Raw genomic sequence first — 15644 nt, forward strand, 5'->3', positions numbered from 1 at the left:
TCTGTCCTCATTGTACCCGATTCACACCTAAAAAATGGACTAGAAAGAATAATTTTCCATCCAAATCCGCGTTGCAGAATACCTTTGGAAGCACTGCTTAAAGTCAATACCAGAGAGTAATTAATTAATAGCTAGATATCCTAATAATATAATATCACCTATGTTTCCAAGAAGGTGAGTCTCAAAGTGAAAAGGAAACTCATCAAGACATGGCTGGTTGAAGTTAAATGGTAAAGAAACAACTATAAAAGGGTGGCTGCACTGCCTCCCTTAAGACCATAACAAAACCAACTCCATAGAAAACTTGGTGGGGGAAATGGGGTCTCTGGTAGCCTCAGCTTCGGTTGCTCTTGTATTGGCCATAATCTTTCTAAGTTTCCCATCTGAAATATCAGCAAACCACTACGGCTATTCATCTCCCCCCCCGCCGGTGAAGCCTTACCACTACCCATCGCCACCACCACCGCCCTACAAGAAGCCATACAAATACCACTCTCCACCCCCACCAGTTCACTACACTCCTCACCCAGTCTACCACTCTCCTCCACCCCCAGAGCACAAGTACCCATACCCACACCCTCACCCTCACCCTCACCCACACCCCCACCCCCACCCCCACCCCTATCCCCACCCAGTGTACCACTCCCCACCACCACCACCACCCCCAAAGAAGCCATACAAATACCCATCTCCACCACCACCAGTGCACAAGTACCCTTCTCCTTCCCCTTACCCTCACCCAGTTTACCACTCTCCTCCACCACCACCTTACAAGAAGCCTTATGCCTACCACTCACCTCCTCCTCCAGTTCACTCTCCTCCTCCTCCACATTACTACTACAAATCTCCTCCACCACCACCTTACAAGAAGCCTTATGCCTACCACTCTCCTCCTCCTCCACATTACTACTACAAATCTCCTCCACCCCCACCTTACCACTAGATTCTCCTTTCCCATTACACCTCATGGTAAACTTTCATAACCTACGTGACATTATATTTTTTTCACAACTTTTTAATTACATTCATTTTCTTTTCTACCTTTATTTATACTATTACTGTGTATATACATCCTATTATTAAAAAAATCAATTTTAAAATTTCTCTTCTAATCTACTTCCATTCTAAATTTGAAACCAAATTCATCTTATGAAGCATTCTTTGATCTCCTTGTATATGCTTTGCAAGTAAAAAAATTATTTTTCTTGATTTTGGTTAAGGGTTGAGACATGGACTGAGACCTATATACGCGTTTTTGTAGGATCTAAGCTGAGTTTATAACATAAAAAGCCACGGATGGGTCGAGCACTTGAGAAATATGGCCGGAAGAATAAGAGGAAATTTTCGCATAAATTTCGTCAAATTGTTTGAATATAGTTTGGAGGACTGCATTTTTTATTTATTCTTCTTGTGTTCTTATTGTAATGAACGGTTGTAAGGCACTGCTCCCTCCATGTACTTGCAGATGCCTGCATGCATTCTAATTTTCAAAAGTATATGTTCGCATTCTAAAATAAATAAAAGTTGAAGTATGTTTTTTTTTTTTTTAAAATTTTTGTATGTTTATGAGTTTCTACCATTAGCTTTTTAATTTTTATATTTTTAACTCCTCATTAAATTACTACGTAATCAACAAAATGACTGTTATATTTATTATTTATGTAATAATAATATTATTATATTAAGAGAGATCAAAGTATATATTTTAAGTTATGTAACTACAAATATTTAAAATATTAAAATACAATATGTCAAATTTTCATATAATCAACACGAGCCTAACATTCTCATAGGTAATTAACATAACAAGTTTATCATTTTAATAAAACGATAACTATCCAAAAGTAAATAAAAATACGGCCTATACTTGCAATATATATCCGTCAATAAGTTTACTATATACTTTCTTCAGAGTTTGTTTCCGTATCAGACTAATTTTTTTAGCGTGTGTTTGGTTTGTGAAACTTATAGAGAAAAATAAAATATGGAAGGGGAAACATGAAAATTGAAGGTTTTTTTAAAGTTGGAATGAAGAAAAATAAAATAAATAAATAATAGGATTTATGCATAAAAATAATCCTTTTAATTTGAAAAGAAAATGAAGGGAGAAGATATCACTAAATAAAGTTGATATGTATGTATGTCTTCTCACTGGATAACATTTGTATTCCTGTTTTTTTCACTCAGCTACCCGAAAAGCTACAAACTCTACCCTTTTGACACAAGTAATATTTTAAACGGAAATTTTTGTCTAAGATCTTTCTTACGGAAATGTTCTGAAAACAAATTCACCAAATATTTTTTTATTTGTCATCTCTAAAAAAATAAATAGAATTAACAATATTTTTTCTCAAAAAAAATCATTTTACAGACCAATTTTTAAAAAACAAGTACAATAAAACAAGAGCCTTTTATTTTGTAATAAAACATGAAAAGAGAAAACTTTTGCACTTCTACAATAGAATGCTCATTGGTAAAAGGAATTAATTATTGTTAAATTAAGACAAGAGGAAGCTAGGTATGTAGTAAAATCAATTTGAAGACCATTTAGAATAATGTATTGTATGGATAATGAGTCTCTTATATTAATAATAAGCTTTACATTTTACTTTTATATTTGTGTAAATGAGTTAACATGCAAAATAGTAATGGGATATTTGATGGGGAAATGAGAAAGTTTGACACAAGTGTAAAATAAATTTACGAAAACGTAGTAAAAAAATATTATTTCTATAATCTATCTCTATATATAATCGGTATATTTTCATCAATAGTTTAATTAAGTGATTATTTACTATACGAAAAATTATGATATAAAAATAATTATAAAATTTATTAAAATAAACTAAAAAATATATTTTAATAAATTATACTAAAAAATTATTAAAATAAATTGAAAAAAATTATAAATGTTATAAACTATTTTCACGTTATATAATTAATATACAGAGAAATAGATTAGTTTTAAATTTGATATTTGGACACATGCACATGCGTAACCAATTTATACATTAGAAAACTCAGCAATTGCATTCTAAATTGTTTGACTGATTAATTAATACAATTATTTACCAGATACAGCAAATTATTATCCTTAACTATATTTTAAAATGATATAAATACCCGTAAAAACTTGTGTCTTCACGGCAGGATGGAATATATGAAGCACTGATAAATGCTAAATTTTAGGCTAAATACGATTTATATGAAAAGAAAAACTTCGTTTTTAAACTGGAAAACGCAATTTCTTAAATTTAGTAAGCTGTACTTGTTAATTTCAATAAGTTTTTTTGAACGTTCATGGCTGGTTTGATAAAGATGCACTGATTCGTGAATAAATTAAAAAGGGCTTAACCCAGAATAAACTATAACAACAACCAAACGAGAGTTAAGTGAATCGTGATTTTAAATTAAGATAGGTAGATAGGTAGATCAAATGTCCATTGCTTGAAGATTAAATTAAGTTTGTGAAATGTAAAGCACTATCTAATACTTTTAAAAAAATATTTAATGATATTTTTTTAAAAAAACTTATAAATACAAAATTATAACTTTCATAATTGCATGTTTTTAAATTTTTAAATTTAATTTTTTTATTAATTATTTTCTTTTCTCTCTAACCCTCCAAACCTTTTCTTTTTTTCACCTTCTAAAATTTCAAATAAAGCCTAAAAAATTTACTTTTAAAAATTTTCAAGTCTTAGATATCAAAATATTAAACCAAGTCCAATTCTTGACGTTTTTTTTCCTCTGAATTTTGAGTCACTCCTTGACATGTACGATGAACAGTTTTATTAATAATTGTAGTTATTTAAATAATTCAAACAAATGTCATATATATGATTCTCTCCCTGATTTTTATAATAAATATATAAATTATAAAAAATAATAAAAAATGATTATAGTTATAAATTTATAGTAAAATTAAAAACATGTACAATAGTAAATGATTAAGTTAATAGTAATACACTAAATAAATGTATCTATCAGCTTATATATAACAATAAGTATGTGAATAGATCTCACAGTAAATAAAAATATATTAACAATTAATACATTTAAAAATAAGTATTTATTTTATATATTTTGAAAAATATGAGTAATAATTATTCTTATAAATAAAAATGAAAGAAACGTTATATATAACAATTTTTTAACGGGTGTTTAAGAATATATAATATAAATTTTTTTAGCATAATTTTTATATTAAAAATTATAACATATCATAAAATTCAATGGACAAGTAAGATTGAATGTTACAATTTTCAATAAAAATTTAGCATTTATTAATTTTTTTATTGTGTGTCTTTCGATGTAAGTTAAAAATATTGTATATATAATATTTTTATTTTCTGCATATATATTGAAAAACTAAAAAGAAAAAGGTGAATTTTTTTTTTCCAATAGCTGTTAAACAAATATTTTCGTTTCATTAGAAATTTAGAACAACACCACTACTTGTTTAATTCACCGCGCAGTTCAATATTCTGCGATTACTTTCGTGAAAAGAGATCAAGTTGCACTCTGGTCTCTCTTTCCTGTAATTTAACTTTCCCAAGAAATTGAGAGCGAAAACAGAAATAGAGATCACATTGTATTGGGATTTAGGACAACATTTCAATGGTCTTAAAGCTTTTGAACCATCAATAGCTCAACCTATTAAATTGTAATAGCACTTTATTTTTGTCTTAGAGTGTGAATGTGCTTCCTTCTTCATTGTATTAGTCATCACCTACTCCAGTAAGTTACTGTTATAGGCAAAATATTGACAATGGCACGTGAAACGGTGCTTCCTAAATGGAGCATATAATAAGATTTTTTGTTGTATGACAGAAGATGTCACCAATCAAATGGGCGAGATTTTAATAAACTTTGGTTGGCTCATTAAAAAAAAAATTAGGTCAAATTTATGTTTTTAAAATTTGTAGAATCTTATTTAAAATATGTATATTAATCTCTTTCATATAACATCCGGTCAGTGTCATTATATTTGTATATAGTATATAATAATGTCAATGTCGACGTGCTTTGAGCTGGCTACGAAAGTTCAACTCCCATTTTTAAATGTTTTTTCTACTTTAGAATATGGTCTGGGAGTGTACCATTTTCTCAGTTGATGCCTTCCCATTTCCCCTTTTATGTGATATCTTTTATTGTGTATATTGTACAATTTTTTCGATAGAGATGAGAGTTAAACAAAATCACAAACTTTAATGATGTTATTCAAAATAATCGATGTAAAAATCTTACATCTAGGTAAATTTTAAACTCTTTAAATTGACTTTTAATATTCTATTTATTTTGTGTGAAATCAGGATAGGTTTATTGCATAGAAATTGAGGCAAGACCTGCAGGCGACAACTAAGAGCACAAGTTGATGCCTAGGTACGTTTAGGCTTTAAATCAAGACGTAGATAAGACCATTCACATCCGTGCATTCCAATAAAATGAAATAATTAAGAATAATCACTTACTTTTTAACAGGTGTGGGCAATTATATTTTGTTTTTCATAAAAGTTTATTTTTCGCATTTAGAACTATAACTGTTCATAGCTTTTAGTTCCTAAACACTTAAATTTTGTTTTACATCAGTTGCTTAATTTAACTCTTCTTAATGCATTAGTTATATTAATGTATGATTACGACGGTTTATTTATTACTGATACGATTAATTAAATTGTGTCGACTTAAAGATTTAATTTCGACCCCTGTCAATTATAGAATGATATATCTTTTTCTCCAACCTTTTTTTAATTGTAGAAGAAGACGGATGTTCTGTTTTTATATTAATTCCTTCAAAGTGTCAAAATAAAAAACTTTTGCTCGTAAAATTTGGCTTAACTGATAAAATCTAAATTAATTACGTTCATAAAAAGATAACAGTGGTACACTTTGACTTTAGTTAAAATAAAAGAAACTTGTCTCGATATTAATTTTGAGTTATTCTCTCTCTTTTAAATTGTCTCTACTGATTTAGAGCATGTTTGGTAAAAAAATTTATAAAAAAAGTTGTTGATACTAATTAAAATTAGGTTTGGGTGAAAATATAAAAAATTATAAATTGTTATTTTTTAAAGAGAAAAGCTGTTGAGTTAAAAGCTAAAAATTAGATATTCTCTTTAGAAGGCTGTTGAGATAAAATAAATTTTTTTAATAATTACTTTTCAGCAAATATATCTAAATAAAAATAAATTTTATATATAATCGATTCTACACACAATTAATTCTTCAAATAATTTAATTTTTGCAGCTATTTCAGACATTTTCTTAGTTTTAACTCTTTATAATTTGTTGCAATGTTTTTTGTATGTACTTTTCTATCTGGATCTTGTTTTGCAAAACAGATACACATATTTTAGTTCATAAACTATAAATAGATTATCTATATAAAAGTTTTTTTATTGTTAATTATATAATTTATTAACAAATTACTCCAGTATTTATGTGTATGACAAATGATGTTTAAATGTTGAGTCTTTTTTTTTTAACATATGTTAAATGAATTCCATTTATTCAATATTCGTTCTTTGTTTCTTAAAGTATCTTTTATAGATTTTACAAGTGAGGGAGTAATTTTGTTGAAATATATACTGTCAAGCGTACGTCAAATAATTCTTTTAATAATATTTCTTCTAGAAATCTACATAGTTCTTAGATTATTTTTTTTCCTAATAATATCAGCATGTGTTAATCTATATTTAGTGTCTGTTTGTTTTAGCGTTTTCCATTTCTGTTCTCAAATTTTCATGCATGTATATAATAATATTAATTCAAGTTTTTATTTAATTGATCAGATAGATCTGGCAGATAGAGATGAAAATTTGTTTTGTATCCCGTATAAACATCACATACAGCTTTAGATAATGGCACGAGATTTCTAAATTGGATATCTGAAAGAAAATATATACAAGAATAAATAATTAGAAACAATGGAAAAAGTATTTAAGAACAGTTACTATTAACAATATACCTTAAAACATTTAAATCTGTTTCAATTTGCAAAAAAAAAAAAAAAAAAACTGGACAGTTCAATTCTATTTTTGTTCAAATAAAAATATAATTGATAAATTTTCTTATCTTAAATAATTTTACAAAGACATAAACCGAAAAACGCGCAGAGAGATGTTTAGAAGCAATAAATAATTAAATCAGCTTATTGTCTTCTCTTTATGCGTAATGAAGGTGTCAACATTTGTGGCTTCGCTTGCAGCCTCATCAAATACAAATCCACGTTCCAAAGCGCTGTGTGTCTCGTTTTTCCAATTAAAAGTCAATACTATACCAATAAATCAACGTGTTTCCAAGAAGAATAATAATAATATTACCCTCTCTTCTCTTATATATGTCCTATTTTATTCTAAAATTATAAGTTGGCATTCGCTTTTTAGATATAAAGTGATCTAAAATATAAAATAAAAACTAAATTTAGTAGAATTAAGAAAAATATCCTTCTTTATTGAGAATAATTTTTATACACTAACAATCAAAATACCCCTAAAATCAATTATCACTTCAACTACGACAACTCTTCAATTTGTTTTGCGTGCATTTGAATACTCCAACTTGCGTGCATTTCACTGACACAAATATCAAGACTCTGTAAGAAACCAACTATAAAAGGGGGTTCCCTAGCTCTGATATGAGCAGAACCAAAACCAACTCCACAGAAAATTTGGAGGGGAAAATGGGGTCTCTGGTAGCCTCAGCTTCGGTTGCTCTTGCATTGGCCATAATCTTTCTAAGTTTCCCATCTGAAATATCAGCAAACCACTACGGCTATTCGTCTCCCCCGCCGCCGGTGAAGCCTTACCACTACCCATCACCACCACCACCGCCCTACAAGAAGCCATACAAATACCACTCTCCACCCCCACCAGTTCACTACACTCCTCACCCAGTCTACCACTCTCCCCCACCCCCAGAGCACAAGTACCCACACCCTCACCCTCACCCTCACCCTCACCCTCACCCACACCCCCACCCCCGCCCCTATCCCCACCCAGTGTACCACTCCCCACCACCACCACCCCCAAAGAAGCCATACAAATACCCATCTCCACCACCACCAGTGCACAAGTACCCTTCTCCTTCCCCTTACCCTCACCCAGTTTACCACTCTCCTCCACCACCACCTTACAAGAAGCCTTATGCCTACCACTCACCTCCTCCTCCAGTTCACTCTCCTCCTCCTCCACATTACTACTACAAATCTCCTCCTCCCCCTCCCTACCACTAGATTCTTCTGTCCCACCACACCTCATGGTAATCTTTCACACAAAATACATCAATATTTTCACTTATAAGTTGTTGTTTTACTATTTAATTGATATGTTAGTCTCCATTCACGTACGATCTTTTTCCTTCTTTTATTAACGGATAATCAGGCATGAACTGACAAACCAAAATATATACGTATATGCGTTGTGTAGGATCTAAGCAAAAAGTGTGAAGACAGAGAAAGCTATGGATTGGACGGAGCGGTGCCCGCACTTTACAAATACATAGAGCAGTAGTATAAGGGGAATATTATCACATATTTTGTCATAAGTGTTTGATTGTTGTCATTGTTTAGAGGAGTGTGTCTAGTGGTTTATTTCATTTTCAACTGTGTTTTTGTTGTACTAGACAGTTGTCATGCACTGTCTTGTCTGCATGCATTTGTGATTTTCAAAGTCTGACCAGTCAATATTCCCTCTCTGTCGTCGTGGGAATAAATTTGTATCTAAGGTCTTTCCTTTTCCCTATTTGTCATAGTAATATTTTACTTTAAACGTTTTTAATTCATTATTTTTCTGTTAATTTTTTGTACATTTTCAATCAATAATATTTAAAACATAGAATGTTAATTTTTTTTATAAACTCAAATTTATTAAAATAAAATTTTAATTATTACTAACGTTGTTTAGTTATCAAAATTTAAATTTTATTCAGATAATATGTAATAATATTAAATATAAATATTTTATTAAAATTAAATTTATTTTTTTATAAACTCATTAAAATTATCTATAAAATAATATATCTTTTATCAAATTAGAAGTGTAAGTGTATTTCAGTTCTTTCACGAAAATAAAACTAACTAAAAATAAGAACTAAGAAAAATGACAAGTCATTGGTTAAGAAATTAAATACAGTTTTTAAAAATGTTATTAATGTGCCTTTCATAATTTAAAAAAAATTGTTCTTATCAACAGATAAAAAATATTGAATTTTAAAATTATTATCATTGGTAATAAATTTATTTAATAAAAAACAAATTATTGTCATAAACTTTTAAAGTTTACAATAATAATATAATGTATTTTATTAATATTTAATATATTAATGATATATATCAATATTTCAAAACATTAACATAATCATTTATTAGTATAATATGACAGATAAAAGTTAAGTTTAAAAGATTTTAAACCCTAATTATTTTCTCACGTTGAACCGTGAAATGGCCTGCTCGACTCGGTAGTAGTGTTAATATCCTATTTCCTCATTACATTTTCCGAATCGTAATAAGTTGCAGAAAAACTTGTAAAAAAAAAGAAAGAGAAAAACAGGCATAGCAGAAATTAGGGAGAACGTGGATGCAGGAATGTTGAACTTTGGGTTGTTGGGGAAACGGAGAACCTTCACTCATGGCTGAAACAATAATCCTTCAGTCAGACGAGAGAGAAACAAGAGAAGGTGAAGCCAAAACTCTAAAAAAAAATTATGATGAACTACAGTTTAACCTTTAGAAATCTACACTACAATCCTAATTATTTTTTTTTATCATAATGTAAAAATGAAAAAAAAAAAACTCATGGGTTTAACCTATGCTATGTTTTTCCATTTTAATATTTTTATATGGCGAACCAACCTGTGAATTAACTAAATTAATGAATTAAGCTGTGTTGACATTTTTCTTGCTTTCAGGTTTGGTTAAACTTACCTTCGAACTTGATCTGTAGTGAATTAATCTAAATCAAACAGGTTGACTCGCTCAGACAATTCTAAATATAATAAAACTTCACATTATTGCATCAATCTTTAAAATTAAATCTTGGTTAGAAGCTTGAGATTATGATTGAACATTTATTAAATCTATTACGAATATCAAGTTAAAATCACCATTACTGAACTACCCATAAATCATGAGAATCATGGGCAGTAAAATTATTACTCACAGGTACAAAATAAATTTAAAAAATTCCTTTTTAAAAAATACGAATAATTTTGATATTCTATTCAAATTGTAACACAAAGTATCATTATTTTAACTGTTATATATCATTTTTATTCTTAAATTTAATTATATATATAATTTTAATTTTTTATTTAACTTATATTTAATAATTTATTATTTATTATTTTTTTACTGTTAGATATAAGTTAAATAAAAAAATTATATCGAATATAAAATTTTTTCTTATACTAGTATAAAATATATATATATATATATATATATATATATATAATTTTATTGTTAGATTAAATATCAATAAAAAAGTAATTTTAACATAAAAATTAAATATTACTCTTCATATATGATTAAATTATTTAAACATAAATATATTTACAAATTTTAAATTTATTTTACCATATTTTATTTAGAGTACAATTTTAAAAAAATTATCATGTCAATAGATCTATAAAATGTCAAAGTTAAATATGTGATAAAACATATATTGGAGACTAATAAATTTTTCAGATAAATATAATATAATTTATTTTATTTTATAATTAATTTAAAATGTCACGACAAAAAATATAAACAAATAATTATAAATTTTTTATTCTTATTTTAAATAGATATTAATCTTATATTATAGTGTAATAATAAATTTAATTTTTTCAATACATTATATTGAGATATGTATTATTAATATTTTAAAATTTATTTTATTAATAATAAAATAAATATTAGTATAACACATTTTTTAGGAAAATACCAATACAATACGTCATTTATTAATTTAGACTTTATAATTTTGTAAAATTTGTATTATTTTATAAAATAAATATTAAATAAAACTGTATATATTAATTATTTAAAAATTAATATTTATATATAATAATTAAAATATATACATAAATAAAAATAAGAGAATTGAAATTATTTTGTATTTGTTTTAAAAAAATCATTATATATATTTTTGTTAATACACCCACGTGTCACGCTGCATGTTCAGCTTCACTGCCGCATGCTGCCACGTTCCCATGCATTATGAATTTACGGTCGTACCCTCTTCAACGACCGCCGTACACCCACGAAAAGGAGCTACAGAACCTCAATGAAGGTTAAAATGGTCTGGAAAATCCCCATTAAAATGGAGGAGAAGAGTGAAATGGGCGGCAGACAGAGGTAGCTAGGTAGCACAAAGATGTTCTCAAAACCAGGCCTGGCCCTCACGTGTTTTGCACGTGTTTCGTTCTTCCTCTGCGCTCTAATCCTATCTTGCGCTTTCCATGGAACAAGCTTAGAGAACCACGAAACCACGATTCAGGACATAGCTAGGAAGCTGAAGCTCCGTGACAACGACCTTCTTCGAACGGAGAAAAAGTTCAACATTTTCATGCAAAATCACGGGAAGAAATACGCCACCAGGGAAGAGTATTTGCGCCGTTTGGGGATTTTCGCCAAAAACATGGTCAGAGCCGCAGAGCACCAGGCGCTGGACCCCACCGCCATCCACGGCGTCACACAGTTCTCCGATCTCACGGAGGAGGAGTTTGAGCGGTTATACACCGGAGTGAACGGCGAGCTCCCGTGGAATAACGGCGCCGGTGATGAAGCGCCGGTATTAGAGGTGGATGGGCTGCCGGAGAATTTTGATTGGAGGGATAAAGGAGCTGTTACTGAAGTTAAGATGCAGGTATTTTAGTTAAATTCGTTTTAAGCTTTTTAATGAACATTTATGTGGGAGTTTTCTAGTTAAATTCGTGTTATTAATCGGCTTTTAAAAGGTTTGCGTTTATAGGCGTTAATTTGTTTAAACTGAATTTCGTGCTGGTTTTTAACCAAAATCTACTTTGGTCATAACTGATTTTTTAAAATCAGTTAACCAAACCACTTTAACTTGTTGACAACTAGAGCAGTTTAGTTTAAAATTCAGTTTAAATTGTTTGGGTTTCTTAAGCATGATTTGGTTTGGATAATTGGATTTTTGCAAAGTATTAGAAAAGATGGGATATGTTTAATTGTCATACAAATAAATTTGATAATTTAAAAAAAAATAAAAATTCATATGCATAATATTCGTCAATATCTGTGGATAATTTTGGTACAGGGTAGTTGTGGATCATGCTGGGCTTTCAGCACTACAGGATCTATAGAAGGAGCCAATTTTATTGCCACCGGAAAGCTACTCAGTCTCAGTGAGCAACAGCTCGTAGACTGTGACAACAAGGTATATATCTCTTATGTATTTAAGGATTGTTATTATTCAGCTAGAGTCATTTTCATTAATCAATATTCGGCTATGCTCTACGATTGACCTGAATCTTTCTTCATTAAATGCACATAAAATTTAAATAAATTTCACAAACTTTTATGCATCCCCATTCATTCTTTTACAGAAATTTTTTTTAAATAAATCATTTTCGCTCTTTCTATTATTGTTTTTCCCTGAGTTCCTGTTCTATTTTTCCCCCCTAAGTGTGACATAACAGAACGTAGATCCTGTGACAATGGCTGTAATGGAGGTCTTATGACAAACGCCTATAATTATTTGATTGAGGCTGGTGGATTGGAAGAAGAGTCTTCATACCCCTACAGTGGGCAGAGAGGTGAATGTAAGTTTGATCCAGAGAAAATAGCAGTTAGAATCACAAATTTCACCAATATCCCAGTGGATGAGAATCAAATTGCTGCATATTTAGTCAACCATGGTCCACTAGCAAGTAAGTAACCTTAATAAAACAAAACCAAATTAATATTTATATGTAATATTTGCACTAGCATGCAGCTCATCGTTTAGCTAGTAATGTTCTATTGATCTTTGTATGATAAATTAATATTCATGGGGGTTCATGAAATCTAATATGCAGTGGGCCTGAATGCGATTTTCATGCAAACTTACATTGGTGGTGTCTCATGCCCTCTCATCTGTGGCAAGAGATGGCTCAATCACGGTGTGTTACTTGTAGGATATGGTGCAAAAGGCTTCTCCATTCTCAGGCTTGGTAACAAACCATACTGGATCATCAAGAATTCATGGGGCAAAAATTGGGGAGAACATGGATATTACAGGCTTTGCCGAGGGCATGGTATGTGTGGAATGAACACAATGGTTTCTGCTGCAATGGTGGCTCAAACACAAACGATTGTAAACAATTATGCGTCCTATTAGCTAGCTACTTCTGCCATTGCCTCGTTATGAAGACAGAAAAAGTGTGAAACCGAAATAAGTTATGATGCACTTTAGCTAGGGAAATATTTTCAATCTAGGTGATGCATGTACCAAAAATATTTTTCCGAATTAACATATATTGACACAAGTTGCTATGTTTAGCATATGTCACGTTGTTGTTAGTTTAATTCGGTATAATATTTTGGTACAAAAAGTCCTGTTAGTTTTTATAAGTTTGTATCTCTTCTCTTGTTTCTTTAGATTATGGTATCTAAGAAAGAAGACCTACAAATGTACCGAAGTTTGTACTGCGGTGCGATATTATATTTGTTTAGCAATATAATGCATAGGGTGTACTATAGTAAAGATGTTGCAGGGTTGAAAATTTTATAGCATTTCAGTATCTGGTTACAAACTGTAATTTTTGTTGGTGTGGATTAGGATTTTGAATGTGAGATTTTACTATCTAACAGTGTGTAAAAGGTTAAGGGCCATAGACTAATATTCACTCTTAAATTGGTTGTTAACCCGTGAATTTTATTGTTTAACAGTGTTCAAAATGTTAGAGGTGGATGAATGGTAAAAATGAAAACCAAGTAAGTGATAAAGAGTCACAAGTTCTATAATTAAAATCACTAAAGAATATCAATTCTCCGTTGTAGTCTAGTTGGTTAGGATACTCGGCTCTCACCCGAGAGACCCGGGTTCAAGTCCCGGCAACGGAATTTTTGCTTTCTTTTTTCTATTTTTTTAAATTACAGTTGTGGAGAAAATCGATAATTTTTGGATGGGGAGTAATCTGTATTGTTAAAACTATATTATCTTCTCCATTAATGTTAGATCATTTTTAAAAATTTTAATGTACTTTATGTAATTGTTAATAAAAAAAAATTGATTAATAAAAGAATATCTTAAAAATCTTTATTACTAAGAAAATAATAATTTGTCAATTAATTTTCGGATGGAAAGTAATCATGTTTGTCAATTTTATATGATCTTTTTTTCATTAACGTACACAACATCTATAATTGGCTTATCACCTTGCTTTTACTTCGCGTTGGTGTTAGTATCCTCAAATGTAAGTATTAATTGATGCACTTGAATTTTCGAAAATGATAATTTGACACTTAAAGTAGGTGTGAAATAGATAGAGGAAAGAGAGATAAAAAATATAAGAAAAATCAAATATAAAAATATAATAGTTGTTTAAAATTATAAAAAATAATATTTTCATACGTGGAGACATGGTTCCAATTGTAATTTTGTTTATATTGGGATGCAGATACACTTCATTTAATATGAAAATTGAGCGTGAAAAAAAATTATACAAAATTAGTTTAAGCAAATTATTTTGTTTGAACAAATTTTGTGTTTTCTCTCTAATTTTTTTTTTTACCTAATATTTTTTCTTTAACTTTCATATTTAATATATATTTTCTCTCATATTCAGCTCTCTAGCCTCTCTCCCAACTCCTCTCTTCTACTTCTCATTCTCACTCTACCTTATTTATATTTTTCTCTCTTTGCTCCATACCTAATTCTCTACTTATCTTTATCTATCTTCAATTTTCTATTCTCTTCACAACGAGCCTCAATCTCCTTAAATACACAAAATTTACTTAAGTTAAAATAATTTGTTTAAACAAATTTACAAAATTTAATTTAAGCCAAAAAATTTTTGCTCAAACTAATTTTACATAAAAAATTATTATTTTTTATATTTTCACTTAAAAAAAATGAAACAGAATATTCAGTTCTCGTGTTAATTAGAGCGATTCGCATCCTAAATATTATAAGGTCGTCAATGAACAAATAATTACTTATTATTTTATGTTGAAAATACATTTAATTTTGTAAATTATTTAATTTTATAAGTAATAATATAATAATTATTTATTGATGTAATCCATACAAAACATATAAATAAAATTTAGATAATAATTTTTTGGTGAGTTATCTTAATTTTGTTGGTATTTATGAATTTTGTTGAATGAATTCAATTAATATAATTTAAATTAATTAAAAATTAACAAGTTTATTATAATAAACGAGTCAATTTGAATAAAAATATTAAAATTGAATAAAATACGAATTAATAATGTTAAAAAACTAAACTTAATAAACTTGATCATTTATCACACGAGTGTTTTTATAACTCTATACTATTTTGATTTTTCTTTAATATTATATCATGTTTTAAAATTAATAATTTTATATTAATTTTTAATAAATTTATTATTTTTGATGTTAAAATTGAATAATCAATCATACATATAATTTTAATTCTTTTACTATAGTACCTATTCAGAAGTTAGTTTA

The 15644-nt window shown here is 28.9% G+C and overlaps 3 protein-coding genes and 1 non-coding gene across 4 annotated transcripts; all 4 read left to right on the forward strand.

Moving 5' to 3' along the window:
• The first annotated feature begins 316 nt into the window (after positions 1 to 316).
• Positions 317 to 943, forward strand: LOC113873331 (extensin-3-like). The gene has a single exon (XM_027511403.1). The coding sequence runs from the start codon at positions 317 to 319 to the stop codon at positions 941 to 943; it is 627 nt and encodes a 208-aa protein (XP_027367204.1).
• A 6735-nt stretch (positions 944 to 7678) lies between these two features.
• On the forward strand, positions 7679 to 8704 carry LOC113873332 (extensin-like). Its single transcript, XM_027511404.1, has 2 exons — positions 7679 to 8262; positions 8430 to 8704. Exon 1 carries the CDS (start codon positions 7685 to 7687, stop codon positions 8234 to 8236), a length of 552 nt encoding a protein of 183 aa, XP_027367205.1. The 5' UTR covers positions 7679 to 7684; the 3' UTR covers positions 8237 to 8262; positions 8430 to 8704.
• A 2653-nt stretch (positions 8705 to 11357) lies between these two features.
• On the forward strand, positions 11358 to 13325 carry LOC113873068 (probable cysteine protease RD19D). The gene is made up of 4 exons (XM_027511038.1): positions 11358 to 11849; positions 12264 to 12383; positions 12633 to 12876; positions 13024 to 13325. Exons 1-4 carry the CDS (start codon positions 11358 to 11360, stop codon positions 13323 to 13325), a joined length of 1158 nt encoding a protein of 385 aa, XP_027366839.1.
• A 652-nt stretch (positions 13326 to 13977) lies between these two features.
• TRNAE-CUC lies at positions 13978 to 14050 on the forward strand. Its single transcript has one exon. It is a non-coding gene; the product is annotated as a tRNA-Glu (tRNA).
• Positions 14051 to 15644: the final 1594 nt, after the last annotated feature.

Source organism: Abrus precatorius, unplaced genomic scaffold (assembly GCF_003935025.1).
Source record: "Abrus precatorius isolate BTA unplaced genomic scaffold, Abrus_2018 Scaffold7, whole genome shotgun sequence".
Classification (NCBI taxonomy): domain Eukaryota; kingdom Viridiplantae; phylum Streptophyta; class Magnoliopsida; order Fabales; family Fabaceae; genus Abrus; species Abrus precatorius.